At 35.9% G+C, this 27,046-nt stretch overlaps 3 protein-coding genes across 9 annotated transcripts in view; 2 read left to right on the top strand and 1 right to left on the bottom strand.

The window, feature by feature from the left end:
- The window catches only part of LOC123322636 (pleckstrin homology-like domain family B member 1), a 76,939-nt gene extending 75,673 nt beyond the window's left edge, over positions 1–1,266 (bottom strand). The window contains exon 1 of the mRNA XM_044910592.1: positions 1,035–1,266. The gene's annotated coding sequence lies outside the window, so the exon portion shown is untranslated. The remainder of the gene's footprint in view (positions 1–1,034) is intronic.
- A 399-nt stretch (positions 1,267–1,665) lies between these two features.
- Positions 1,666–3,993, top strand: LOC123322648. 7 transcript variants are annotated; one of them, XM_044910615.1, is made up of 4 exons: positions 1,666–1,971; positions 2,032–2,397; positions 2,453–2,554; positions 2,605–3,993. In XM_044910615.1, the coding sequence occupies exons 2-4, from the start codon at positions 2,172–2,174 to the stop codon at positions 2,727–2,729; spliced, it is 453 nt and encodes a 150-aa protein (XP_044766550.1). In that variant the 5' UTR covers positions 1,666–1,971; positions 2,032–2,171; the 3' UTR covers positions 2,730–3,993. The 7 variants fall into 7 exon arrangements, 3 of the variants coding, with proteins under 3 accessions (XP_044766550.1, XP_044766548.1, XP_044766549.1); XR_006539193.1 differs by having other exon boundaries at positions 2,453–2,920; positions 3,096–3,990; XR_006539192.1 differs by having other exon boundaries at positions 2,453–2,920; positions 2,985–3,990.
- A 1,750-nt stretch (positions 3,994–5,743) lies between these two features.
- Positions 5,744–6,404, top strand: LOC123322651. The gene is made up of 2 exons (XM_044910617.1): positions 5,744–5,943; positions 5,996–6,404. The coding sequence occupies exons 1-2, from the start codon at positions 5,867–5,869 to the stop codon at positions 6,348–6,350; spliced, it is 432 nt and encodes a 143-aa protein (XP_044766552.1). The 5' UTR covers positions 5,744–5,866; the 3' UTR covers positions 6,351–6,404.
- The last annotated feature ends 20,642 nt before the right edge of the window (positions 6,405–27,046 follow it).

Genomic DNA, 27,046 nt, shown 5'->3' with positions numbered 1-27,046 from the left:
TATAATAATTTCAACCTCAGATTTCAATTTTCAAATGCTCATCAATTAATTTTCTACTGATTTTAGGAAGAAACGTGGATTATGAACGGACTAATCTATATATTGTAATTGATTAATTGATATATTGTTGAAGCACAGACACATATAATATACCTACATACACACCTACACAAGCATTTTAACTGCACAGGAAAGATAAGTTTACAATTACAACTGCTGTTCCTCATACAACGGATGCAGCAAGAATTCAGGAGATATTTCAGGGTTTTTGGAGAATAAGGAATTATTCTCTACAGTCGAAGGCATATTATCAGTTTCCGATACTTCCTCATCTCCAATCTTTATTTTTCGTGCTAAAGGACAATCCCTCTTTAAATAGAGGATGAATTCAATACATATATCTCGACATATATTATTGTAATGAAAATGGTGGGAGAAAACCGACGAGAAAATTCAAAAAAAATCATGCATTCGTTCATCTATGCAATGAGTGTACGTATATCCAAAATTTCGAAAGAATTTTAACGAATATTAGTAATTTATGAATATAAAAATTTGAATAACATTCATATTCATGACAAAACTATTCAATCCCGCTTTGCTACGTCCGTTAATAAATTGCTCCAGCAAATTGCTATTATTTCATAATGGGTGGAACAGATATATCCATAGGTATTATTCCAAACTTATATTAGTAATGTTTGAAAAGTTTCAGTGATCTGTGCAACTGCACCCGCGGCGCTCATTTGATGTGGCGACTGGGGTAAAAAAATCAAAACGTTTATTAAACCAACATCAGACTCGAAGAGAAGTGATGTGGACATCAAAGTCGTTAAGCAAATGTCTCAAGGATCACTCCGAATCATAGCCATCCAAATATCGTCTTTTGCTATTTACAGAAATTCTGCGAAACTAATTTTCCCCAAAAAGAATCATTATTAGCCTTGAAATTAATCGAATTGAGCCAACAATTTTTTTCACAAAACTATCAGAATATCTGAAGATTCTGTTTATTTATTTATACGTCAACCTACCTTCAAAATATTAGTTTGTGGAATATCGATTCACTTAAGCATTTTTCTCATAATATTCTAGTACGTATTCAGAAAATAGATCCAACAGCCAACAGCACAATCACGACACAGAAACACACACACGAACCCAAACAACAATACTTCGTTCGCTTAAACTAGTTCGACTTCGAGTTCGAATTCATCCTCTAACCTAACTTCGACAACTAACAAAGTCTGAGGAAAACCAAAATTAAACAACAAAAGTAAACATTACCACATGCCTGCGTACACCGTTGCGTTGACAAATCGGAACCTTATATGTCACACCTGCGCACCTGAGTAGGTATATCTGAATTCAAACTTTCAAATGGGAACTTCTCTTGTAAGAAAACTAAATTTCACTTGAAAACTAGAGTAACTTAGAAAAATACAAAAATTTTCATCGTAAATAGAATCCCCTCAAAACAGACCTTCCAATTTTGAGGTTATCTTTTCCCAAACATTAGAGTTATAATTATAATATTATTATACTATTGATATGAAATTATATCATATTATATTGTCTATAATCTTTGATCTTTTCCATTATCCCTAGGATAATGAGATGAGAGAGTTCATCTTTGATATTAGTTTGGGTCAAGAAGATTAGCATACGTTAATTCTCTCAAAGAATCCCAAAATCCTGGCCAATCAGGGCAAAGCTAACAGATTGAAAGAGCAGAAGACAGTTGTCTCTTTCTATGTCAACAAATATTTTCCCGCTCTCTTGGCGGCCTCGGCGCTCTTGTGACTATTTTATTATTATTCTTCTGAATTTAGAGTGGTTATTGAATAACGTTGAGTTAATTATTGTAATTCGTAAAAACACAAATTGTGACATTTACTTACCAAACGATTGGACAAAGCAATTTTGATTGCTGAATTTCAAGAGAACCACATCAAACATGGACCAGCAAAAGTGAGTTCGAACTTTTATATATTTTTTTTGCTTATGTTTTATTTGTTTTTATGTTTTTAGTTTGTCACCTATGTGGAAAACAATTGGTATACCAAACAATTTTCCAGTGTGTCGAATAAAAATCGGCACCTGAAAAAAATGCATAGCCAAGCACTTGGGGGAAAAAAACAAAGCATGTTAAATGCCCACTTTGCTCTGATATGGATAAAATATCATTTGGATCCCACGAAAATTTGATAGATCATTTGGAGCAGATGCATTCTTTGGTAATCCAACAGTCTAGCCATCATTTTGCAAACAAGAAAGATTTTGAGGCTTGGAGATCTCTTTCCAACAGGAATGTAGATTACATTTTAGAACGAGCAGTTAAAATTGATTCTGCTGAAGAATATATTTATTGTAACTGCAATCGTAGTAATACTATAGGTTAGTGTTTGAAGAGCCAAATCACAATCATGAAATTTTAATATATTATTTTTAGGATATTTGAGTCCGTGTAGCCAACGAAATATGAAGAAGGGAGGCAGCATTAAGATATCTGGATTATGTCCATCAAGAATTTCTGTTAAAATTAACAGTTCTGGTAACATTTTTATAGCATCACATTACATTCGTTCATTCATTTTATTTCAGGAGTGGCGGTCAAATATATCGAGACACATGTTGGTCATAATGATGAACTTCAATCTAAACGTCTCTCCAATACTCAGCAGGAAATGCTTGCAAACAAACTTGTTGCCGGAGGAATGAGTTCTTGAAGATGCAAGTTTCATGAATGAAGGAAAATTAGAGAGAATGAATATTTTAACAAAAGGAGATCTCTCATATATCATTCGATAATTTAACATAAACAAACAGCGAAATGCAGATGATATGACAGCAACAGCCTTAAAAGTGGAAGAATTGAACAGTCAAGATGAAAACACTGTTTTCTTATTCAAGCAGATAGGTAATAATCATATTTTTATCAGGAGAAAGTCACCCTCAGCCACAAATTGAAGATTTTGCTATAGCTTTCATGAACAAGTCTATGGAAAGAGAGTCGAGGGAATTCCCAAAAATTATTTGTATTGATGGCATTCATGGAACCAACATGAGGAATTATCAATTGACTATTGTTTTAGTGAAAAATGAGAACAATGTTGGGTTCGCTGTATCCTTTTTGATTTCTAATCGTTTGGATCAGACGATCCAAATATTTCTAGGTCATTGAGGGAAAGACTTGGAGAATATATTATCGTCGCCTTGGACGTTAATGGGTCTCATCCACTCAATATAAATTTAGAGTAAAACGCATGAATTTGTTTTTTTGGGTGATGGTGAAATATAATTTCATTCATGTAGGTCAATGTGGTTTTATTTTGATTTTGAATTATCTAACTATACTAAAGAAATGTATAAGATTGCTTAGTTTATATCCATTCTGAATACATTTTGTTTGTTTGTAGTGTTCACTTGTGTTACGCACACAAACTTTCTCCGAGTAAGCTCTGATTACTCAAAGCGTTCACAAATGTACGTATGTCTTCCTCGGAGTATGCTCTCTGAGCATGGTCATACTCTAGTCTTGTAGTAAGTTTGTGAGTGCAACCTTGGAGAATAGTGCTATTGTACATGCACTGTTGCTTCCCATGGGTTATACAGATTTTTGTTTTGTGAAACAAGTAAATGTTTTCAGTCAATTGACTCGTACTTCTTGGATATTGTATTGTTCAGTGTAGAAAATAAAGAATGATAACTTTTCAACCTGGATGTTTCTGTTATTCCCTATGTCCTGCCATTTTCATTCTCAAGAGCATCTATGAAAAATTTGAGTGAGAAAATTTGTGTATCTCTTTTTGTACGCCAATTCTTAAAAGTTTTTGATACAGAAAAAATTTGAAAAAGCAATTATGAAGTTACATTGCCTACGAGTTCTGTAGAAAAATATCCCTAGAAAGATAATCCTTATTTTGAATAGACATTAAATTGTCTGATAACATTAGTTATTTTTTTCTACTCAATTTTGGATATGACCATTGAGTATTAGTGTGTAGTGGGTTTAATACTCAATGATATGACTTAGATTTATAGTTATATTTCAGTATTCAAAGCATACATCTTCCTTGAAGTGGATACAATTTTCAACATCTTTTTAATATTAACTAAAATGGCATAATAAGTTCAGGAAATTATGAAGTTTACCCAATTCCGTATTTTTATTACATTTTAATATTAACCAAATTTCATATCATATTTTATCAACGTGTAAAGTTTCGCACCACCTTAACAATCAAAGAATATTCATATTCATCCACATGAGGAACGAACGGAGAAATTTGTACAATACTATACTTCCAATATTATTATTATTGTCCATGTTTGAATAATATACTTCATATTATCAGTGGATTACAACACAAAACACTAATATCAGAGACAGACAGAATAATTACAAGTTGAGCTTTGTAGCAAAGATCTTTCTTTGTAGGTTAAGCTATCAGCTGAAAGCTGTCAATTCATAACACAACATTCGTTTTTCGATTTACACACGTCAATATCGGGTGCATGGCGTAGGGAAAACGACAAACGAGATAGCTTTGCCCTGATTGGCCAGGATTTCAGGATTCTTTGAGAGAATTAACGTATGCTCAGATTTAGCTATACTTCATTCAACTTTATTTTAGCAGTCGGTTGGCCATGGAAATTTGACACATTTCACTCTGTATAGTAAATAGCACTTCCTGAAACCCTGTCTCTTTTTTCAATCACTTTCGGCATTTTCGTAATAAAAATTGATATTAGTTGTGGCAACCGCGTTATGACATTAACGACATTTCATGAGTGCCAACCTAACTTCGTTCTAGTTACAAAAACTTGAGAAAATTATTTCATGGCCAACCGACTGCTAAAATAAATTTGAATGAAGTATATATGTTCTTCATTTGAGAAAAGATTTACTTTTGTTTTGTGGCTGTCAGTTTTCGAAGAAAAGAAAGAGGATGTTTGATAAATAATAGATCAATTAAGTCACTCCCAACACAACCAAATATTACAGATTAGAAACATTTCAAAAACCATTGGATGGAATTTTTAAAACGCTTTGACACACAACTTGAAAATTCATATTCGAGATGAATACTCTTCATTGATGACAACAAGTTTTGCGATGAATTAACTAATACATATTTCATCACCTTCAATTTTCAAATATCTCATTTTAAGAGGAGTGTTGACAGTGTCTTCAAACCCATCCTATGAGATTTTTGGACGCAATAACGCAAAAATTCCAGTGGAATTTATATGGACTGCCCGAATTCTATAAAATATAAAGAAGATTGGAAATAGTGGTCTAAATTCATAGGTTGTATAATTTCATATCAATAGTATAATAATATTATTAATATAATTAATAAATGTAACATTATACTTACATTCAAATAAAACACTTAAAAAAATTCAGTCCATAAAAATGGCGAATGCGCTAGGTGTGTCCGCTACTAAACCCTTGAGAAATGAGAAGTGTTTATATTTAGCAAATGAGAAGGCTGTGATAACAATGAACTTATATCCCTCTGTATTAAAAATTTTATTCTATATTATAATCCATAATATATTAATCTTTTTATTTTTAAATTTTCTTATACATGGTCATTGAGTTCAAGTTTCAAGCATAGACCTAATAATATTTTCGTAGATAGAGGATCTACGAATATTTTATTAGGTCCATAGAGTTTATGTCTATGAATGAATACCTCTATGGTTTCAAGTAGTCTATGTAATGAATAAATAATAAATATAAAGTTATAAATAAACAAAGGAAATAAGCAAATATTATATTCTTATAATCTTTGGGAGTAAGGTAACAATAGAGACAACTTCTGGTATAAGGTGACTTAAAAAACTGCAACCCAGAATGAGTGGTAATATTTTGAAATACTTTTCGGTCATACGTGGGTATAGGAGGCCTTTTCCTGATGTTTTATCATCAAGGTGAAGAAATTGAACATATATTTTTTATTTTTTCAACGGAAATCTTTCGTAGGTCTATACATAGATCACTATTGAACAGAGTAGAAAAAAATGATGTAGATGATAAACCGGTGAAATTTACAACTAGTGCTGCTGGAAAATTTAAAGCTAAAATGGCCTTGAAAGAAGATGATAATAGGCTTTGGTATGAACCAATAGTTATTACTTTAAGTTTGAGTGTTTTTCTTCTATACTTCCTAGTTTTGCGAGAAGAAAATGATATAGATGAGGAAATGTTTACACCCTTGTATAATAGAATTGCAGGTTTAGAGCAGGTTCAATTGAAATCTGTTATTGATCATAGCACAAATAAAGAAGAAATTGCTGAGGCTCAAAAAAGACTTGAAGAAATTAAGGACGAAAAATAAATTGAAATATATTCTTGCTAAAAATTACCTGAGATTTGAATAAATGTAATATAGCAAACTTTTTGTATCATATTTCCTCATGAAACATATGCCATCATTTTATTTTTCATTCATATTATGTAAATGGAAATTCGATTAACCAAATTATCAAAAAAGAACTTTAGATCCTCAAATAATAATGATTATATGAATTGAATATTAAAGTCCTTCAACTATATTACACTTTTGAAGTAATGGATGCTACCCTCACCCTCCCTCATATATTTCTCAAATATCTGTTAATCTCTCATGTTAATGACTGACAAACAGTACTCACGGCCAGTCTTTTTTTTAGCTCCTCAATGCTTATCAATCGCTTCATAAAAAAAGTTGCTCATCAGTGAAGTCACTTTCAAATTCAAACTTAAAACATGTATGAATATAAAATCTTTTTCAGGCCAGAGAATATTTTACAGCAAATTAAATTCTTCTCTACTATAAAACCAGTTGAAACTGAAACACTGATTTGTTATATACTCTATATTTATTTTCAGTAGAATGAATTCATCATTGTTCAATTTTTCCTTGGGCTGGTCTTATAAATTCCAAATATATTCTCTTTGAATTTTTATGTGCCTATCAAACGATAACTGGTTTTTCCCTCATAGCTTCTGAAATAGGTACCATAATACATTCAAATATTGGGTATTATTTAAGGATACCAAATGTGTTCGTTAAACAAACTCATGCTCCAAATCACTTACTGAAAATGCTACATGCCTCCAGAAAAAAATTGGTATCTTGCACCCTTTGAAAGCTAGTCTTAATGAACCCAATGAGTCAAAGCAGGCGGGCAGATAACAAGTCTTCGTACCCTCAAATCATAAGCAGGATTTGAATCAATTAACACAATCAATTCTGAGGTTTCATAAAAATATATTCCTTTGTTCTTTTATGTAGGTTGTAACACCCTCAATAAATAATTTCGGGAATAACTTTATTCAACTAACACTCCATATTTATTTTTTTTTTGTCACTCTCTTGCACTCAATATTTATTTTTTTTTTGTCACTCTATTGCACTCAATATTTTGGAAGCTACTAGTAGTATTTAACCCCAGGGGGTTTGTAGTCTGTGGAAAGAATCAGTTATTTTGAGGCTCTTTTGGGGGTTGAAGCAAAGAGGAGTTAATCTTTGGTTGTAGTACCCATGGATATAATTTCATTAGACAAAGATCTTTTTTTTTATGCGCTATCATCCCTAGAAATACTTCTCGTCATTTTCAATTTACCTTTTATATACATATGTGTATCTTATACAGTGAATCCTCCTTGAAATTAATGAGAGAGAGAGATTAAGTCTTTGTTATTAATTTACTGATGTTATAACATCATCTTTGGTTATAACGTGATGGCCTATAGTTAATCGAGAAAAATAGGGTTACTTTTTGATTCTGACTTCATCGTTAATGTGTGAAATATGGAGGCTACCAGAGACAAGGTTGTCTCTGGAGGCTACTCTCCATTGTGTGAAGGTTTACTTTTTGGACACTGTATAATTTGCATAGCGGTGTGAAGTTGGCTGACAATTTCTAGCTGACAGAATCCCGAAGATACCCGAAGCGGCGACGGCCGCCAGTGGCGTACCCCTACTATTATTTTCGCCGAAAAATCGCTTCTGCATTACGAAATGAGATTAGTAGTGGAAATAATATAAATATTTGATGTTTGGCATATATAAATTTGATAATTCGAACAATTCGTTGGAAAAATGAATTTGTTCGATATAATTTTTCGATCAATTGAACTGAAATCGTCTAGGCGCGAAGTTTAATCTATATAACTTCTATGTTTTTATCAGTTTCAAGATGAGATTTTCACTCAGATGATGGTCAACTATTCAGGATTCATAATCCGTAAAAAACTTTACTTGCACCCCTTGCAAACTACCCTTTTTCGACCCTTTTCCGTATAAAACACCGAATTCGCGCTAGGAAGCGCGCAGTCAGCTGACCATAACTTCTATGTTTTTATCAGTTTCAAGATGAGATTTTCACTCAGATGATGGTCAACTATTCAGGATTCATAATCCGTAAAAAACCTTACTTGCACCCCTTGCAAACTACCCTTTTTCGACCCTTTTCCGTATAAAACACCGAATTCGCGATATAAAGCGGCGCAGTCAGCTGACCATAACTTCTATGTTTTTATCAGTTTCAAGATGAGATTTTCACTCAGATGATGGTCAACTATTCAGGATTCATAATCCGTAAAAAACTTTACTTGCACCCCTTGCAAACTACCCTTTTTCGACCCTTTTCCGTATAAAACACCGAATTTGCGCTAGGAAGCGCTCAGTCAGCTGACCATAACTTGTATTTTTTTATCAGTTTCAAGATGAGATTTTCACTCAGATGATGGCCAACTATTCAGGATTCATAATCTGTAAAAAACTTTACTTGCACCCCTTGCAAACTACCCTTTTTCGACCCTTTTCCGTATAAAACACCGAATTCGCGATATAAAGCGGCGCAGTCAGCTGACCATAACTTCTATGTTTTTATCAGTTTCAAGATGAGATTTTCACTCAGATGATGGTCAACTATTCAGGATTCATAATCCGTAAAAACCTTTACTTGCACCCCTTGCAAACTACCCTTTTTCGACCCTTTTCCGTATAAAACACCGAATTCGCGATATAAAGCGGCGCAGTCAGCTGACCATAACTTCTATGTTTTTATCAGTTTCAAGATGAGATTTTCACTCAGATGATGGTCAACTATTCAGGATTCATAATCCGTAAAAAACTTTACTTGCACCCCTTGCAAACTACCCTTTTTCGACCCTTTTCCGTATAAAACACCGAATTCGCGATATAAAGCGGCGCAGTCAGCTGACCATAACTTCTATGTTTTTATCAGTTTCAAGATGAGATTTTCACTCAGATGATGGTCAACTATTCAGGATTCATAATCCGTAAAAAACTTTACTTGCACCCCTTGCAAACTACCCTTTTTCGACCCTTTTCCGTATAAAACACCGAATTCGCGCTGGGAAGCGCGCAGTCAGCTGACCATAACTTCTATGTTTTTATCAGTTTCAAGATGAGATTTTCACTCAGATGATGGTCAACTATTCAGGATTCATAATCCGTAAAAAACTTTACTTGCACCCCTTGCAAACTACCCTTTTTCGACCCTTTTCCGTATAAAACACCGAATTCGCTATATAAAGCGGCGCAGTCAGCTGACCATAACTTCTATGTTTTTATCAGTTTCAAGATGAGATTTTCACTCAGATGATGGTCAACTATTCAGGATTCATAATCCGTAAAAAACTTTACTTGCACCCCTTGCAAATTACCCTTTTTCGACCCTTTTCCGTATAAAACACCGAATTCGCGCTAGGAAGCGCGCAGTCAGCTGACCATAACTTCTATGTTTTTATCAGTTTCAAGATGAGATTTTCACTCAGATGATGGTCAACTATTCAGGATTCATAATCCGTAAAAAACTTTACTTGCACCCCTTGCAAACTACCCTTTTTCGACCCTTTTCCGTATAAAACACCGAATTCGCGATATAAAGCGGCGCAGTCAGCTGACCATAACTTCTATGTTTTTATCAGTTTCAAGATGAGATTTTCACTCAGATGATGGTCAACTATTCAGGATTCATAATCCGTAAAAAACTTTACTTGCACCCCTTGCAAACTACCCTTTTTCGACCCTTTTCTGTATAAAACACCGAATTTGCGCTAGGAAGCGCTCAGTCAGCTGACCATAACTTGTATTTTTTTATCAGTTTCAAGATGAGATTTTCACTCAGATGATGGTCAACTATTCAGGATTCATAATCCGTAAAAAACTTTACTTGCACCCCTTGCAAACTACCCTTTTTCGACCCTTTTCCGTATAAAACACCGAATTCGCGATATAAAGCGCGCAGTCAGCTGACCATAACTTCTATGTTTTTATCAGTTTCAAGATGAGATTTTCACTCAGATGATGGTCAACTATTCAGGATTCATAATCCGTAAAAAACTTTACTTGCACCCCTTTCAAACTACCCTTTTTCGACCCTTTTCCGTATAAAACACCGAATTCGCGATATAAAGCGGCGCAGTCAGCTGACCATAACTTCTATGTTTTTATAAGTTTCAAGATGAGATTTTCACTCAGATGATGGTCAACTATTCAGGATTCATAATCCGTAAAAAACTTTACTTGCACCCCTTGCAAACTACCCTTTTTCGACCCTTTTCCGTATAAAACACCGAATTCGCGATATAAAGCGGCGCAGTCAGCTGACCATAACTTCTATGTTTTTATCAGTTTCAAGATGAGATTTTCACTCAGATGATGGTCAACTATTCAGGATTCATAATCCGTAAAAAACTTTACTTGCACCCCTTGCAAACTACCCTTTTTCGACCCTTTTCCGTATAAAACACCGAATTCGCGATATAAAGCGGCGCAGTCAGCTGACCATAACTTCTATGTTTTTATCAGTTTCAAAATGAGATTTTCACTCAGATGATGGTCAACTATTCAGGATTCATAATCCGTAAAAAACCTTACTTGCACCCCTTGCAAACTACCCTTTTTCGACCCTTTTCCGTATAAAACACCGAATTCGCGATATAAAGCGGCGCAGTCAGCTGACCATAACTTCTATGTTTTTATCAGTTTCAAGATGAGATTTTCACTCAGATGATGGTCAACTATTCAGGATTCATAATCCGTAAAAAACTTTACTTGCACCCCTTGCAAACTACCCTTTTTCGACCCTTTTCTGTATAAAACACCGAATTTGCGCTAGGAAGCGCTCAGTCAGCTGACCATTACTTCTATTTTTTTATCAGTTTCAAGATGAGATTTTCACTCAGATGATGGTCAACTATTCAGGATTCATAATCTGTAAAAAACTTTACTTGCACCCCTTGCAAACTACCCTTTTTCGACCCTTTTCCGTATAAAACACCGAATTCGCGATATAAAGCGCGCAGTCAGCTGACCATAACTTCTATGTTTTTATCAGTTTCAAGATGAGATTTTCACTCAGATGATGGTCAACTATTCAGGATTCATAATCCGTAAAAAACTTTACTTGCACCCCTTGCAAACTACCCTTTTTCGACCCTTTTCCGTATAAAACACCGAATTCGCGATATAAAGCGGCGCAGTCAGCTGACCATAACTTCTATGTTTTTATCAGTTTCAAGATGAGATTTTCACTCAGATGATGGTCAACTATTCAGGATTCATAATCCGTAAAAACCTTTACTTGCACCCCTTGCAAACTACCCTTTTTCGACCCTTTTCCGTATAAAACACCGAATTCGCGATATAAAGCGGCGCAGTCAGCTGACCATAACTTCTATGTTTTTATCAGTTTCAAGATGAGATTTTCACTCAGATGATGGTCAACTATTCAGGATTCATAATCCGTAAAAAACTTTACTTGCACCCCTTGCAAACTACCCTTTTTCGACCCTTTTCCGTATAAAACACCGAATTCGCGCTAGGAAGCGCGCAGTCAGCTGACCATAACTTCTATGTTTTTATCAGTTTCAAGATGAGATTTTCACTCAGATGATGGTCAACTATTCAGGATTCATAATCCGTAAAAAACCTTACTTGCACCCCTTGCAAACTACCCTTTTTCGACCCTTTTCCGTATAAAACACCGAATTCGCGATATAAAGCGGCGCAGTCAGCTGACCATAACTTCTATGTTTTTATCAGTTTCAAGATGAGATTTTCACTCAGATGATGGTCAACTATTCAGGATTCATAATCCGTAAAAAACTTTACTTGCACCCCTTGCAAACTACCCTTTTTCGACCCTTTTCCGTATAAAACACCGAATTTGCGCTAGGAAGCGCTCAGTCAGCTGACCATAACTTGTATTTTTTTATCAGTTTCAAGATGAGATTTTCACTCAGATGATGGCCAACTATTCAGGATTCATAATCTGTAAAAAACTTTACTTGCACCCCTTGCAAACTACCCTTTTTCGACCCTTTTCCGTATAAAACACCGAATTCGCGCTAGGAAGCGCGCAGTCAGCTGACCATAACTTCTATGTTTTTATCAGTTTCAAGATGAGATTTTCACTCAGATGATGGTCAACTATTCAGGATTCATAATCCGTAAAAAACTTTACTTGCACCCCTTGCAAACTACCCTTTTTCGACCCTTTTCCGTATAAAACACCGAAATCGCGCTAGGAAGCGCGCAGTCAGCTGACCATAACTTCTATGTTTTTATCAGTTTCAAGATGAGATTTTCACTCAGATGATGGTCAACTATTCAGGATTCATAATCCGTAAAAAACTTTACTTGCACCCCTTGCAAACTACCCTTTTTCGACCCTTTTCCGTATAAAACACCGAATTTGCGCTAGGAAGCGCGCAGTCAGCTGACCATAACTTCTATGTTTTTATCACTTTCAAGATGAGATTTTCACTCAGAAGAAGGTTGACTATTCAGGATTCATAATCCGTAAAAAACTTTACTTGCACCCCTTGCAGACTACCCTTTTTCGACCCATTTCCGTATAAAACTCTGATATATACAGATTCGATAATAAAATTGGTGCGTTATTAATTAATTAATTAATTTATATTACAATATCTCTAGATGACCACCTGCGAATTAGGAAGTTCAAAACACGTGTGCGCCTTCTTTCTATTGGATAGAAAGGGGCAATCTTGACATATCTGATTTACGACATAATGCGCTTGCTCTGAAGATGCCGCTGTGAGCTGTTTGGAATTGGAAGAAAGCTTGTCGTTTTCATGAGGATGGGTAAAACCATATACAGGGTGGGCAAAATTCTTTGTCTACTGAGGGACACTCGAAAACTATGGCAGCTAGAAGATAACGGATGACTCATTCTCGAGCTCTTTTTCAGAGAAACAAAGAACGGTGAAAACCGTTTTTCAGTTATTAGCAAAAAATTAAATTTTGACGATTTCGAAAAGTTTTCATAACTTTTTTGATCTGAAACTTGAACCATTTACAGGCCCTTTTTTAAGCAGAATCCACTGACAAGCACCAAATATTTTTTCATTTCGAAACATTAGGCGATCTTTCGTTTTTTTAAATGCAAACTTTCAATGAATTTGTCATTTTTGAATGGGAAAAAAGGTACTGTCAGTAGAGTCTACGTATAAAAGTGACTAAGAAGGTTCAAGTTTCAGATCTGTATCTTCAAACACAAAGAAGTTATGAGAACTTTACTAAATCGACAAAATCCCAATTTTTGTTCATAACTCAAAATCTAGAATAGATAGGCCGGTTCTGTTTTCAGATTTGGATGAGTTATGAAAAAAGATCTCGAGAATGTGTCATCCGTTTCTTCTAGCTGCTACTAGATCTCTAGATCCCCTCAGTAAACAACGAATTTTGCCCATCCTGTAGATTGTGAATAATTCAAAAATTTCTAATGATGGAACAAGGGAATAGACTGGTGAAAATTTTGGTACTAACTAATGGCGTAAAAAAAAAATTCAAAGGTCTTCGCTAATGCAAATAAATCTGAGATAGTTTTCGTGGCTAATAAGCTAGACAAATTATTTTATCCCTATCATTAAAAAAATCGTATAAACCGATATGTCAATAATGTTGGCAGCGTAGTAGTCAGATATACCAAGTATGTATAGGAAAATAGGCTGCGTTAAAATCTAGGCCATATGCGAAGGAAAAAAGTTCACATCAGGCAGCCGTCGCGTAAACAACAGCCGCTGATAAAATCCTATACCTACGCAAAAAAAAAGTGTTATTAGTAATCAGCCACCGACTCCGGGCATAAAAACCCGGATTGATCGAGCTATTACTAAGTAAAATTCGAAAATCGCTCCAGAGAAGGAAATATATTTTCGACAATTTAAATATTTCCGCTAATTTGTTGACCAGAATTCAATTGAAATCGAGAAATAAAGTGATTCCTTATCAGTCCAGATGGTGGATGGATCTGATAACCACTGATAGCGTGAGATAAAATAAAAATATGAATTTGACACCAGATGCCGTAAATACCCCGTCAACTGAAATAAATATGGATATACAGGAAGGTACACATTCATCTAGTGACTACAGAATGTCCTCAACAAGTGAGGAAGAATTCGTTGGATTCAGCGCTAGTGAAATAAATCAAACAAACAAAAATCAACAAAGTTGGCAAAGTATAGGACGTACAACGAAGAAAAGGAAAATTAATAATTCAAAAAATTATGAAATCCCAACACATAATAGATTCAGCAGTCTGAATGAAGATAAAGAAGAGAGTAATAAAGCAGATAAACCAATCACCAAGGATCCTCGCCCTCCGCCCATTTTTGTTTACGGAGTTAATAATTACAATGAGATGATCTCCATCATGAGTGAAATCCTTCAAATGGATCAATTCACCACAAAAACCCTAGCTGACAATACTGTGAAAGTGAATTGTCTAACTGTTGAAGGTTATAGAAAACTTATTCACCACATGAGGAATAATAATATAATACACCACACGTATCAACCAAAGCAGGAAAGAGCATTCAGAGTTGTTATAAAAAATGTCCATTACACAACAAATGTTGAGGATATCAAGCTGGAACTCTCCAAAGAAGGACACACAGTAAGAAATATTCACAATGGAAAAAGTAGGATAACAAAAGAACCTCTGAATTTATTTTTCGTTGATCTTGAACCAGCCCTGAACAACAAAGAAATTTACAAGATACATGGCATACAGAACAGGTTAGTGACAATCGAACCACCAAAAAAAGTGAAAGGACTAATTCAGTGCATGAGATGTCAACAATATGGTCATACTAAAACCTATTGCAATAGGCCATATGCATGTGTGAAGTGTGGTGGGGAGCACAATACGGCACATTGCAAAAAAAGCAACAATACCCCAGCAAAATGTGTATTATGTAATGGTCCGCATCCAGCGAACTATAGAGGGTGTCAATTTTATCATGACCTAGTCAAGAAACCTGACAACGATAATAATAGGTTGAACATACAAAAAACATCATTCAACAACAAACATATGGATAATCAATTACCAACACAACAGCCGCAGAAAATGAATTACGCTGAAGCTCTACGCAAAAATTTCAAAACTACAACACAAAATGAAGAAAACAGTTCAACAATACTAAGTACCTTTTAAACAGAATTTAAAGGCATGTTTCAGCAATTAATGCAACAAAATAGCATGATCTTGAGCATGCTCTCAACGCTGATCAACAAAATTCATTAAACTAATTAGAATAGCTCAATGGAATGCCAACGGACTCTTGCAACACAAGAATGAAGTTGAAACTTTTTTACAACACAACTTTATCGACATCCTCCTCATAAGTGAGTCACATTTCACTGATAGGTCATACTTCAACATACCAAATTACATCACCTACTCTACCAACCACCCAGACAACACAGCACACGGCGGAACAGCAATTCTAATTAAAAACACAATAAGCCACTATGTAATGCCAGAATACAAAGTTGATCACCTTCAAGCTACTTCGGTCAAAGTAAGAATGTTCTCCTATGAATTGACAATATCAGCTGTCTATTGTCCCCCTAAACACAATCTGAAAATTAACCACTATAGAGATTTCTTTACCACATTAGGCACAAAATTCTTTGTCGGAGGAGATTTTAACAGTAAGAATACTCTCTGGGGCTCACGATTAACCACCACCAAGGGACGAGAGCTGGCCAAATTGTTGCATGAAAAAAACTACTCCTTCTTGTCTACTGAAAGTCCTACATACTGGCCCAGTGATCCGAATAAAACCCCTGATCTACTAGATTTTTTTATAACAAATGGAATAGCTTCATCATATATGGATGTATGTTCAAGCTATGACTTATCATCAGATCATACTCCAGTAATAGCGTCACTGAGCACCTTGATAATCAATAAAAAGTCTCCACCAAAACTACATAATCGTAAAACCAACTGGGTTGAATACCGCAAATTAATTCATGAGCGGGTCTCTCTTTCCTTGAGACTGAAGGAAAAAAAAGAAATCGAAGAAGCACTTGATTCATTTACAACTATTCTTAAGGATGCAGCCATCCAAAGTACTCCAAGAAGTTGCAATGACAACAAACCAGAACCAATACCATTAGAAATTAAAAAGCTCATTGCTGAAAAACGCAAAATAAGATCTAGATGGCAAAACACACATGCTCCTGCAGACAAAACAGCATTCAATAATATAAGCAATAAACTTAAAAATAGGCTAAGAGAATTGAAGGAAGAATCATTCAATATATATATCACCGGATTGAACCGATACGACAACTCAATATGGAGACCTATAAAATCCAAGGTAAAGCCAACAGAACAAAATGTTCCAGTGAAAAACTCAACTGAAACCAATGCTAGATGGGCTAGAAGCGAAAAAGAAAAGGCGAAATTGTTTGCACATTACCTGACAGAGGTATTTTAACCAAATGACCAGGTCATTGATGAAATTGTTGAGGAAAATATTTCTTACATCCCTACAGAAACTCAAAATATAAAGTTCTTAACACCTAAAGAAGTATACAAAGAAATCACTCATCTGAACCTTAAAAAGGCACCAGGTATTGATGGAATAACTGCAAAGATGATCAAAGAACTGCCTAGAAAAGGGATTGTCATGGTAACCTACATCTTTAATGCTATATTGAGACTCGGGCACTGGCCCAGATCACTGAAAACAGCAGAAGTACTCATGATACTGAAACCGGGCAAGAATCCACACGAAGTGACATCATATCGACCCATAAGCCTTCTGCCAATAATCTCGAAAATATTGGAAAGATTATTACTTCAGAGAATAAACGCCGAAATTCCCATAGATCATTGGATTCCTTCACATCAATTCGGATTCAGACAAGGTCACTCAACTGTTCAACAAACGCATCGTATAACGCAAACCATAAACCAAGCGTTTGAAAAGAAGCTATACTGTACTTCAGTCTTTCTGGATGTGAGTCAAGCGTTCGATAAAGTATGGCATTCAGGACTCCTATTCAAGATAAGAAATATTCTTCCTCTAAAATTCTTCAATATACTGAATTCATACCTTACAAACAGACAGTTTAGAACTAGAGTAGGGCATGAAGTATCAGATTATTGTCCCATTCAAGCTGGAGTCCCACAAGGAAGCGTGCTGGGCCCGTTCCTTTACCTACTTTATACCTCGGATCTACCAATAACAGCTCACACTACAACAGGAACATTTGCTGACGACACAACAATAATGGCAGCACATGAAGACCCAGCAACAGCGACTAAACTAGTACAAGAACACCTAGACAAATTACAAATCTGGATGAAAAAGTGGAAAATAAAAATAAATGAAACCAAATCAAAACAAGTAGACTTTACACTGAGAAAGCAACATTGTCCTCCAATCAAATTGAACAACATAATAATTCCACAAGCTACATCAGCAAAATACCTAGGCTTTCATCTAGACACTAGACTAACCTGGAGGGAACATATTATCAAAAAAAGAAAACAAATTGACCTGAAAGTCAGGGAAATTAATTGGCTCATCGGAAGAAAATCCAAGTTACCACTTACAAACAAAATATTGTTGTATAAAACTATCATCACCCCAATATGGACATACGGGATAGAAATCTGGGGATGCGCAAGCAAATCCAGCATAGCTCTGATCCAAAGAACGCAATCGAAAATACTTCGCATGATGGCCAACGCCCCATGGTATGTGTCCAACCAGACTTTACATGAAGACCTAAATATACCATACGTTGAAGAAGTCATCAAGCATAGAAGCAAACATCACCACGCAAGAATGGAAAACTACTCAAATATTTTACTCCAACCCTTACTGGCAAACACCTTATCAAGAAGATTGAAGAGACATTGGCCAGCTGATTTAATGGAATAATGAGATTCTCTCACTGGAGATAATCTCCCCGCTCTATTCAAGTCACTTGACTACTTGTTAACACATTAACTTATAGAATATTATTCTGATTGTTAATAATTATTGAGATTAATAAAAAAAAAATATGCGAAGGAAACAATTATGGTTGCAAATAATTCATTATCCTCATTTAGAGAATTACAAATTCATTTTTCGTTTAATTTTAGCCAATAATTTCGTGTGTCAGAGGAGTAGAGTAGAGAGAGATGCAAAAGAGAGAATTTTGTTAAGAAACTTTGGAGTATAAAAGGAAAACTATTTTTGAATCAAAAAAATCTCCAATAAAATCAGTGAACTTGGAGTCTATCAAATCGGATGCATAACTGTGAGGAAAATTAAATCCGAAGCGATTGCATACAAGGACAGAAATGAAGATGATATAATAGATTTGATAAAAAGGCAAATAGATCACGGAGAATACATTCAAGAAGTTTGTTTGCCATTCAACGTAAAACTTTAGAGCAAAGAATTGTTCGGCGTAATTGAAAACGAGTCGAAAAATGAACTCCCAATTTTATATGTTCGTCGTTGTTAGAAAGCCCAAATTTCTTGAAAGAATGAAGAGAGTATTTTTGTATTGTATTTCTCGTTTTCGAAATGATATCTTCGCATCATTTCGTGAAGAAATATTTTAAAATCTTCAATGATTTTAGACAGGGCCGCCGTCAGGACCGGAAAACATTCTGGGGGCAGCAAAACAGTTCTTTAACGATACCAATTTTTAATACAAAATTTTTTTTTTCTTCAAAATCGAAAAGAAGAACATTATTAATTATTAAAGTGAAATCGAAAACGCGGCTTTTTACGCTTGGTCGCCAAGCAATTCACATATATTCTCAAAGTACCGAATGAAATGTTTTTCAACCAGAAACAAGGGGAATACCGTCAGATGGAAAACGATCAAAGATGCCGCATTCTACTCATAAATAACCCTTTACAATAGTACATCGTGTTTATAAGAATTGAGACTGTTGAAGATTTTCATATATCTCTATATCTGTGGAGTTTATAATTTAAAATTTTCAAACGTTTTACTGCATATATTTTACTGTATGATACTGACGCAGGCGTTGTTAGTAGATATATGGCCCACTCTTTTGTATTCCTTTTTTCTTATCTTTTACCCATCCTCATGAAAACGACAAGCTTTCTTCCAATTCCAAACGGCTAACAGCGGCATCTTCAAAGCAAGCGCATTATGTCGTAAATCAGATATGTCAAGATTGCCCCTTTCTATCCAATAGAAAGAAGGCGCACACGTGTTTTGAACTTCCTAATTCGCAGGTGGTCATCTAGAGATATTGTAATATAAATTAATTAATTAATTAATAACGCACCAATTTTATTATCGAATCTGTATATATCAGAGTTTTATACGGAAATGGGTCGAAAAAGGGTAGTCTGCAAGGGGTGCAAGTAAAGTTTTTTACGGATTATGAATCCTGAATAGTTGACCATCATCTGAGTGAAAATCTCATCTTGAAACTGATAAAAAAATAGAAGTTATGGTCAGCTGACTGAGCGCTTCCTAGCGCAAATTCGGTGTTTTATACGGAAAAGGGTCGAAAAAGGGTAGTTTGCAAGGGGTGCAAGTAAAGTTTTTTACAGATTATGAATCCTGAATAGTTGACCATCATCTGAGTGAAAATCTCATCTTGAAACTGATAAAAAAATAGATGTTATGGTCAGCTGACTGAGCGCTTCCTAGCGCAAATTCGGTGTTTTATACGGAAAAGGGTCGAAAAAGGGTAGTTTGCAAGGGGTGCAAGTAAAGTTTTTTACAGATTATGAATCCTGAATAGTTGACCATCATCTGAGTGAAAATCTCATCTTGAAACTGATAAAAACATAGAAGTTATGGTCAGCTGACTGCGCGCTTCCTAGCGCGAATTCGGTGTTTTATACGGAAAAGGGTCGAAAAAGGGTAGTTTGCAAGGGGTGCAAGTAAAGTTTTTTACGGATTATGAATCCTGAATAGTTGACCATCATCTGAGTGAAAATCTCATCTTGAAACTGATAAAAACATAGAAGTTATGGTCAGCTGACTGCGCCGCTTTATATCGCGAATTCGGTGTTTTATACGGAAAAGGGTCGAAAAAGGGTAGTTTGAAAGGGGTGCAAGTAAAGTTTTTTACGGATTATGAATCCTGAATAGTTGACCATCATCTGAGTGAAAATCTCATATTGAAACTGATAAAAAAATAGAAGTTATGGTCAGCTGACTGCGCGCTTCCTAGCGCGAATTCGGTGTTTTATACGGAAAAGGGTCGAAAAAGGGTAGTTTACAAAGGGTGCAAGTAAAGTTTTTTACAGATTATGAATCCTGAATAGTTGATCATCATCTGAGTGAAAATCTCATCTTGAAACTGATAAAAAAATAGAAGTTATGGTCAGCTGACTGAGCGCTTCCTAGCGCAAATTCGGTGTTTTATACGGAAAAGGGTCGAAAAAGGGTAGTTTGCAAGGGGTGCAAGTAAAGTTTTTTACGGATTATGAATCCTGAATAGTTGACCATCATCTGAGTGAAAATCTCATCTTGAAACTGATAAAAACATAGAAGTTATGGTCAGCTGACTGCGCCGCTTTATATCGCGAATTCGGTGTTTTATACGGAAAAGGGTCGAAAAAGGGTAGTTTGAAAGGGGTGCAAGTAAAGTTTTTTACGGATTATGAATCCTGAATAGTTGACCATCATCTGAGTGAAAATCTCATCTTGAAACTGATAAAAAAATAGAAGTTATGGTCAGCTGACTGAGCGCTTCCTAGCGCAAATTCGGTGTTTTATACGGAAAAGGGTCGAAAAAGGGTAGTTTGCAAGGGGTGCAAGTAAAGTTTTTTACGGATTATGAATCCTGAATAGTTGTCCATCATCTGAGTGAAAATCTCATCTTGAAACTGATAAAAACATAGAAGTTATGGTCAGCTGACTGCGCCGCTTTATATCGCGAATTCGGTGTTTTATACGGAAAAGGGTCGAAAAAGGGTAGTTTGCAAGGGGTGCAAGTAAAGTTTTTTACAGATTATGAATCCTGAATAGTTGACCATCATCTGAGTGAAAATCTCATCTTGAAACTGATAAAAAAATAGAAGTTATGGTCAGCTGACTGAGCGCTTCCTAGCGCAAATTCGGTGTTTTATACGGAAAAGGGTCGAAAAAGGGTAGTTTGCAAGGGGTGCAAGTAAAGTTTTTTACGGATTATGAATCCTGAATAGTTGACCATCATCTGAGTGAAAATCTCATCTTGAAACTGATAAAAAAATAGAAGTTATGGTCAGCTGACTGAGCGCTTCCTAGCGCAAATTCGGTGTTTTATACGGAAAAGGGTCGAAAAAGGGTAGTTTGCAAGGGGTGCAAGTAAAGTTTTTTACAGATTATGAATCCTGAATAGTTGACCATCATCTGAGTGAAAATCTCATCTTGAAACTGATAAAAAAATAGATGTTATGGTCAGCTGACTGAGCGCTTCCTAGCGCAAATTCGGTGTTTTATACGGAAAAGGGTCGAAAAAGGGTAGTTTGCAAGGGGTGCAAGTAAAGTTTTTTACGGATTATGAATCCTGAATAGTTGACCATCATCTGAGTGAAAATCTCATCTTGAAACTGATAAAAACATAGAAGTTATGGTCAGCTGACTGCGCCGCTTTATATCGCGAATTCGGTGTTTTATACGGAAAAGGGTCGAAAAAGGGTAGTTTGAAAGGGGTGCAAGTAAAGTTTTTTACGGATTATGAATCCTGAATAGTTGACCATCATCTGAGTGAAAATCTCATCTTGAAACTGATAAAAACATAGAAGTTATGGTCAGCTGACTGCGCGCTTTATATCGCGAATTCGGTGTTTTATACGGAAAAGGGTCGAAAAAGGGTAGTTTGCAAGGGGTGCAAGTAAAGTTTTTTACAGATTATGAATCCCGAATAGTTGACCATCATCTGAGTGAAAATCTCATCTTGAAACTGATAAAAAAATAGAAGTTATGGTCAGCTGACTGAGCGCTTCCTAGCGCAAATTCGGTGTTTTATACGGAAAAGGGTCGAAAAAGGGTAGTTTGCAAGGGGTGCAAGTAAAGTTTTTTACAGATTATGAATCCTGAATAGTTGACCATCATCTGAGTGAAAATCTCATCTTGAAACTGATAAAAACATAGAAGTTATGGTCAGCTGACTGCGCGCTTCCTAGCGCGAATTCGGTGTTTTATACGGAAAAGGGTCGAAAAAGGGTAGTTTGCAAGGGGTGCAAGTAAAGTTTTTTACGGATTATGAATCCTGAATAGTTGACCATCATCTGAGTGAAAATCTCATCTTGAAACTGATAAAAACATAGAAGTTATGGTCAGCTGACTGCGCCGCTTTATATCGCGAATTCGGTGTTTTATACGGAAAAGGGTCGAAAAAGGGTAGTTTGAAAGGGGTGCAAGTAAAGTTTTTTACAGATTATGAATCCTGAATAGTTGATCATCATCTGAGTGAAAATCTCATCTTGAAACTGATAAAAAAATAGAAGTTATGGTCAGCTGACTGAGCGCTTCCTAGCGCAAATTCGGTGTTTTATACGGAAAAGGGTCGAAAAAGGGTAGTTTGCAAGGAGTGCAAGTAAAGTTTTTTACAGATTATGAATCCTGAATAGTTGACCATCATCTGAGTGAAAATCTCATCTTGAAACTGATAAAAACATAGAAGTTATGGTCAGCTGACTGAGCGCTTCCTAGCGCAAATTCGGTGTTTTATACGGAAAAGGGTCGAAAAAGGGTAGTTTGCAAGAGGTGCAAGTAAAGTTTTTTACGGATTATGAATCCTGAATAGTTGACCATCATCTGAGTGAAAATCTCATCTTGAAACTGATAAAAACATAGAAGTTATGGTCAGCTGACTGCGCCGCTTTATATCGCGAATTCGGTGTTTTATACGGAAAAGGGTCGAAAAAGGGTAGTTTGCAAGGGGTGCAAGTAAAGTTTTTTACGGATTATGAATCCTGAATAGTTGACCATCATCTGAGTGAAAATCTCATCTTGAAACTGATAAAAACATAGAAGTTATGGTCAGCTGACTGCGCGCTTTATATCGCGAATTCGGTGTTTTATACGGAAAAGGGTCGAAAAAGGGTAGTTCGCAAGGGGTGCAAGTAAAGTTTTTTACAGATTATGAATCCTGAATAGTTGACCATCATCTGAGTGAAAATCTCATCTTGAAGCTGATAAAAACATAGAAGTTATGGTCAGCTGACTGCGCGCTTCCTAGCGCGAATTCGGTGTTTTATACGGAAAAGGGTCGAAAAAGGGTAGTTCGCAAGGGGTGCAAGTAAAGTTTTTTACGAATTATGAATCCTGAATAGTTGACCATCATCTGAGTGAAAATCTCATCTTGAAACTGATAAAAACATAGAAGTTATGGTCAGCTGACTGCGCCGCTTTATATCGCGAATTCGGTGTTTTATACGGAAAAGGGTCGAAAAAGGGTAGTTTGCAAGGGGTGCAAGTAAAGTTTTTTACGGATTATGAATCCTGAATAGTTGACCATCATCTGAGTGAAAATCTCATCTTGAAACTGATAAAAACATAGAAGTTATGGTCAGCTGACTGCGCGCTTTATATCGCGAATTCGGTGTTTTATACGGAAAAGGGTCGAAAAAGGGTAGTTTGCAAGGGGTGCAAGTAAAGTTTTTTACAGATTATGAATCCCGAATAGTTGACCATCATCTGAGTGAAAATCTCATCTTGAAACTGATAAAAAAATAGAAGTTATGGTCAGCTGACTGAGCGCTTCCTAGCGCAAATTCGGTGTTTTATACGGAAAAGGGTCGAAAAAGGGTAGTTTGCAAGGGGTGCAAGTAAAGTTTTTTACAGATTATGAATCCTGAATAGTTGACCATCATCTGAGTGAAAATCTCATCTTGAAACTGATAAAAACATAGAAGTTATGGTCAGCTGACTGCGCGCTTCCTAGCGCGAATTCGGTGTTTTATACGGAAAAGGGTCGAAAAAGGGTAGTTTGCAAGGGGTGCAAGTAAAGTTTTTTACGGATTATGAATCCTGAATAGTTGACCATCATCTGAGTGAAAATCTCATCTTGAAACTGATAAAAACATAGAAGTTATGGTCAGCTGACTGCGCCGCTTTATATCGCGAATTCGGTGTTTTATACGGAAAAGGGTCGAAAAAGGGTAGTTTGAAAGGGGTGCAAGTAAAGTTTTTTACAGATTATGAATCCTGAATAGTTGATCATCATCTGAGTGAAAATCTCATCTTGAAACTGATAAAAAAATAGAAGTTATGGTCAGCTGACTGAGCGCTTCCTAGCGCAAATTCGGTGTTTTATACGGAAAAGGGTCGAAAAAGGGTAGTTTGCAAGGAGTGCAAGTAAAGTTTTTTACAGATTATGAATCCTGAATAGTTGACCATCATCTGAGTGAAAATCTCATCTTGAAACTGATAAAAACATAGAAGTTATGGTCAGCTGACTGCGCGCTTCCTAGCGCAAATTCGGTGTTTTATACGGAAAAGGGTCGAAAAAGGGTAGTTTGCAAGAGGTGCAAGTAAAGTTTTTTACGGATTATGAATCCTGAATAGTTGACCATCATCTGAGTGAAAATCTCATCTTGAAACTGATAAAAACATAGAAGTTATGGTCAGCTGACTGCGCCGCTTTATATCGCGAATTCGGTGTTTTATACGGAAAAGGGTCGAAAAAGGGTAGTTTGAAAGGGGTGCAAGTAAAGTTTTTTACGGATTATGAATCCTGAATAGTTGACCATCATCTGAGTGAAAATCTCATCTTGAAACTGATAAAAAAATAGATGTTATGGTCAGCTGACTGAGCGCTTCCTAGCGCAAATTCGGTGTTTTATACGGAAAAGGGTCGAAAAAGGGTAGTTTGCAAGGGGTGCAAGTAAAGTTTTTTACAGATTATGAATCCTGAATAGTTGACCATCATCTGAGTGAAAATCTCATCTTGAAACTGATAAAAACATAGAAGTTATGGTCAGCTGACTGCGCCGCTTTATATCGCGAATTCGGTGTTTTATACGGAAAAGGGTCGAAAAAGGGTAGTTTGAAAGGGGTGCAAGTAAAGTTTTTTACGGATTATGAATCCTGAATAGTTGACCATCATCTGAGTGAAAATCTCATCTTGAAACTGATAAAAACATAGAAGTTATGGTCAGCTGACTGCGCGCTTCCTAGCGCGAATTCGGTGTTTTATACGGAAAAGGGTCGAAAAAGGGTAGTTTGAAAGGGGTGCAAGTAAAGTTTTTTACAGATTATGAATCCTGAATAGTTGACCATCATCTGAGTGAAAATCTCATCTTGAAACTGATAAAAACATAGAAGTTATGGTCAGCTGACTGCGCCGCTTTATATCGCGAATTCGGTGTTTTATACGGAAAAGGGTCGAAAAAGGGTAGTTTGAAAGGGGTGCAAGTAAAGTTTTTTACGGATTATGAATCCTGAATAGTTGACCATCATCTGAGTGAAAATCTCATCTTGAAACTGATAAAAAAATAGAAGTTATGGTCAGCTGACTGAGCGCTTCCTAGCGCAAATTCGGTGTTTTATACGGAAAAGGGTCGAAAAAGGGTAGTTTGCAAGGGGTGCAAGTAAAGTTTTTTACAGATTATGAATCCTGAATAGTTGACCATCATCTGAGTGAAAATCTCATCTTGAAACTGATAAAAAATAGAAGTTATGGTCAGCTGACTGAGCGCTTCCTAGCGCAAATTCGGTGTTTTATACGGAAAAGGGTCGAAAAAGGGTAGTTTGCAAGGGGTGCAAGTAAAGTTTTTTACAGATTATGAATCCTGAATAGTTGACCATCATCTGAGTGAAAATCTCATCTTGAAACTGATAAAAAAATAGAAGTTATGGTCAGCTGACTGAGCGCTTCCTAGCGCAAATTCGGTGTTTTATACGGAAAAGGGTCGAAAAAGGGTCGAAAAAGGGTAGTTTGCAAGGGGTGCAAGTGAAGTTTTTTACAGATTATGAATCCTGAATAGTTGACCATCATCTGAGTGAAAATCTCATCTTGAAACTGATAAAAAAATAGAATTTATGGTCAGCTGACTGAGCGCTTCCTAGCGCAAATTCGGTGTTTTATACGGAAAAGGGTCGAAAAAGGGTAGTTTGCAAGGGGTGCAAGTAAAGTTTTTTACAGATTATGAATCCTGAATAGTTGACCATCATCTGAGTGAAAATCTCATCTTGAAACTGATAAAAAAATAGAAGTTATGGTCAGCTGACTGAGCGCTTCCTAGCGCAAATTCGGTGTTTTATACGGAAAAGGGTCGAAAAAGGGTAGTTTGCAAGGGGTGCAAGTAAAGTTTTTTACGGATTATGAATCCTGAATAGTTGACCATCATCTGAGTGAAAATCTCATCTTGAAGCTGATAAAAACATAGAAGTTATGGTCAGCTGACTGCGCGCTTCCTAGCGCGAATTCGGTGTTTTATACGGAAAAGGGTCGAAAAAGGGTAGTTTGCAAGGGGTGCAAGAAAAGTTTTTTACGAATTATGAATCCTGAATAGTTGACCATCATCTGAGTGAAAATCTCATCTTGAAACTGATAAAAACATAGAAGTTATGGTCAGCTGACTGCGCCGCTCTATATCGCGAATTCGGTGTTTTATACGGAAAAGGGTCGAAAAAGGGTAGTTTGCAAGGGGTGCAAGTAAAGTTTTTTACGGATTATGAATCCTGAATAGTTGTCCATCATCTGAGTGAAAATCTCATCTTGAAACTGATAAAAACATAGAAGTTATGGTCAGCTGACTGCG

This window comes from Coccinella septempunctata, chromosome 1 (assembly GCF_907165205.1).
Source record: "Coccinella septempunctata chromosome 1, icCocSept1.1, whole genome shotgun sequence".
NCBI lineage: Eukaryota > Metazoa > Arthropoda > Insecta > Coleoptera > Coccinellidae > Coccinella > Coccinella septempunctata.
The sequence above is the reverse complement of the archived record's forward strand: the minus strand, read 5'-3'. Positions and strand labels throughout refer to the sequence as shown.

Bases quoted from the DNA above. Each gene is read 5' to 3' on its own strand.
- LOC123322651 (XM_044910617.1), top strand. From the start codon at position 5,867: ATGAGTGGTAATATTTTGAAATACTTTTCGGTCATACGTGGGTATAGG. The intron at 5,944-5,995 runs GTGAAGAAATTG...AATCTTTCGTAG, and splicing joins CCTGATGTTTTATCATCAAG to GTCTATACATAGATCACTAT.
- LOC123322648 (XM_044910614.1), top strand. From the start codon at position 2,172: ATGGATAAAATATCATTTGGATCCCACGAAAATTTGATAGATCATTTG. The intron at 2,398-2,452 runs GTTAGTGTTTGA...TATTATTTTTAG, and splicing joins CAATCGTAGTAATACTATAG to GATATTTGAGTCCGTGTAGC.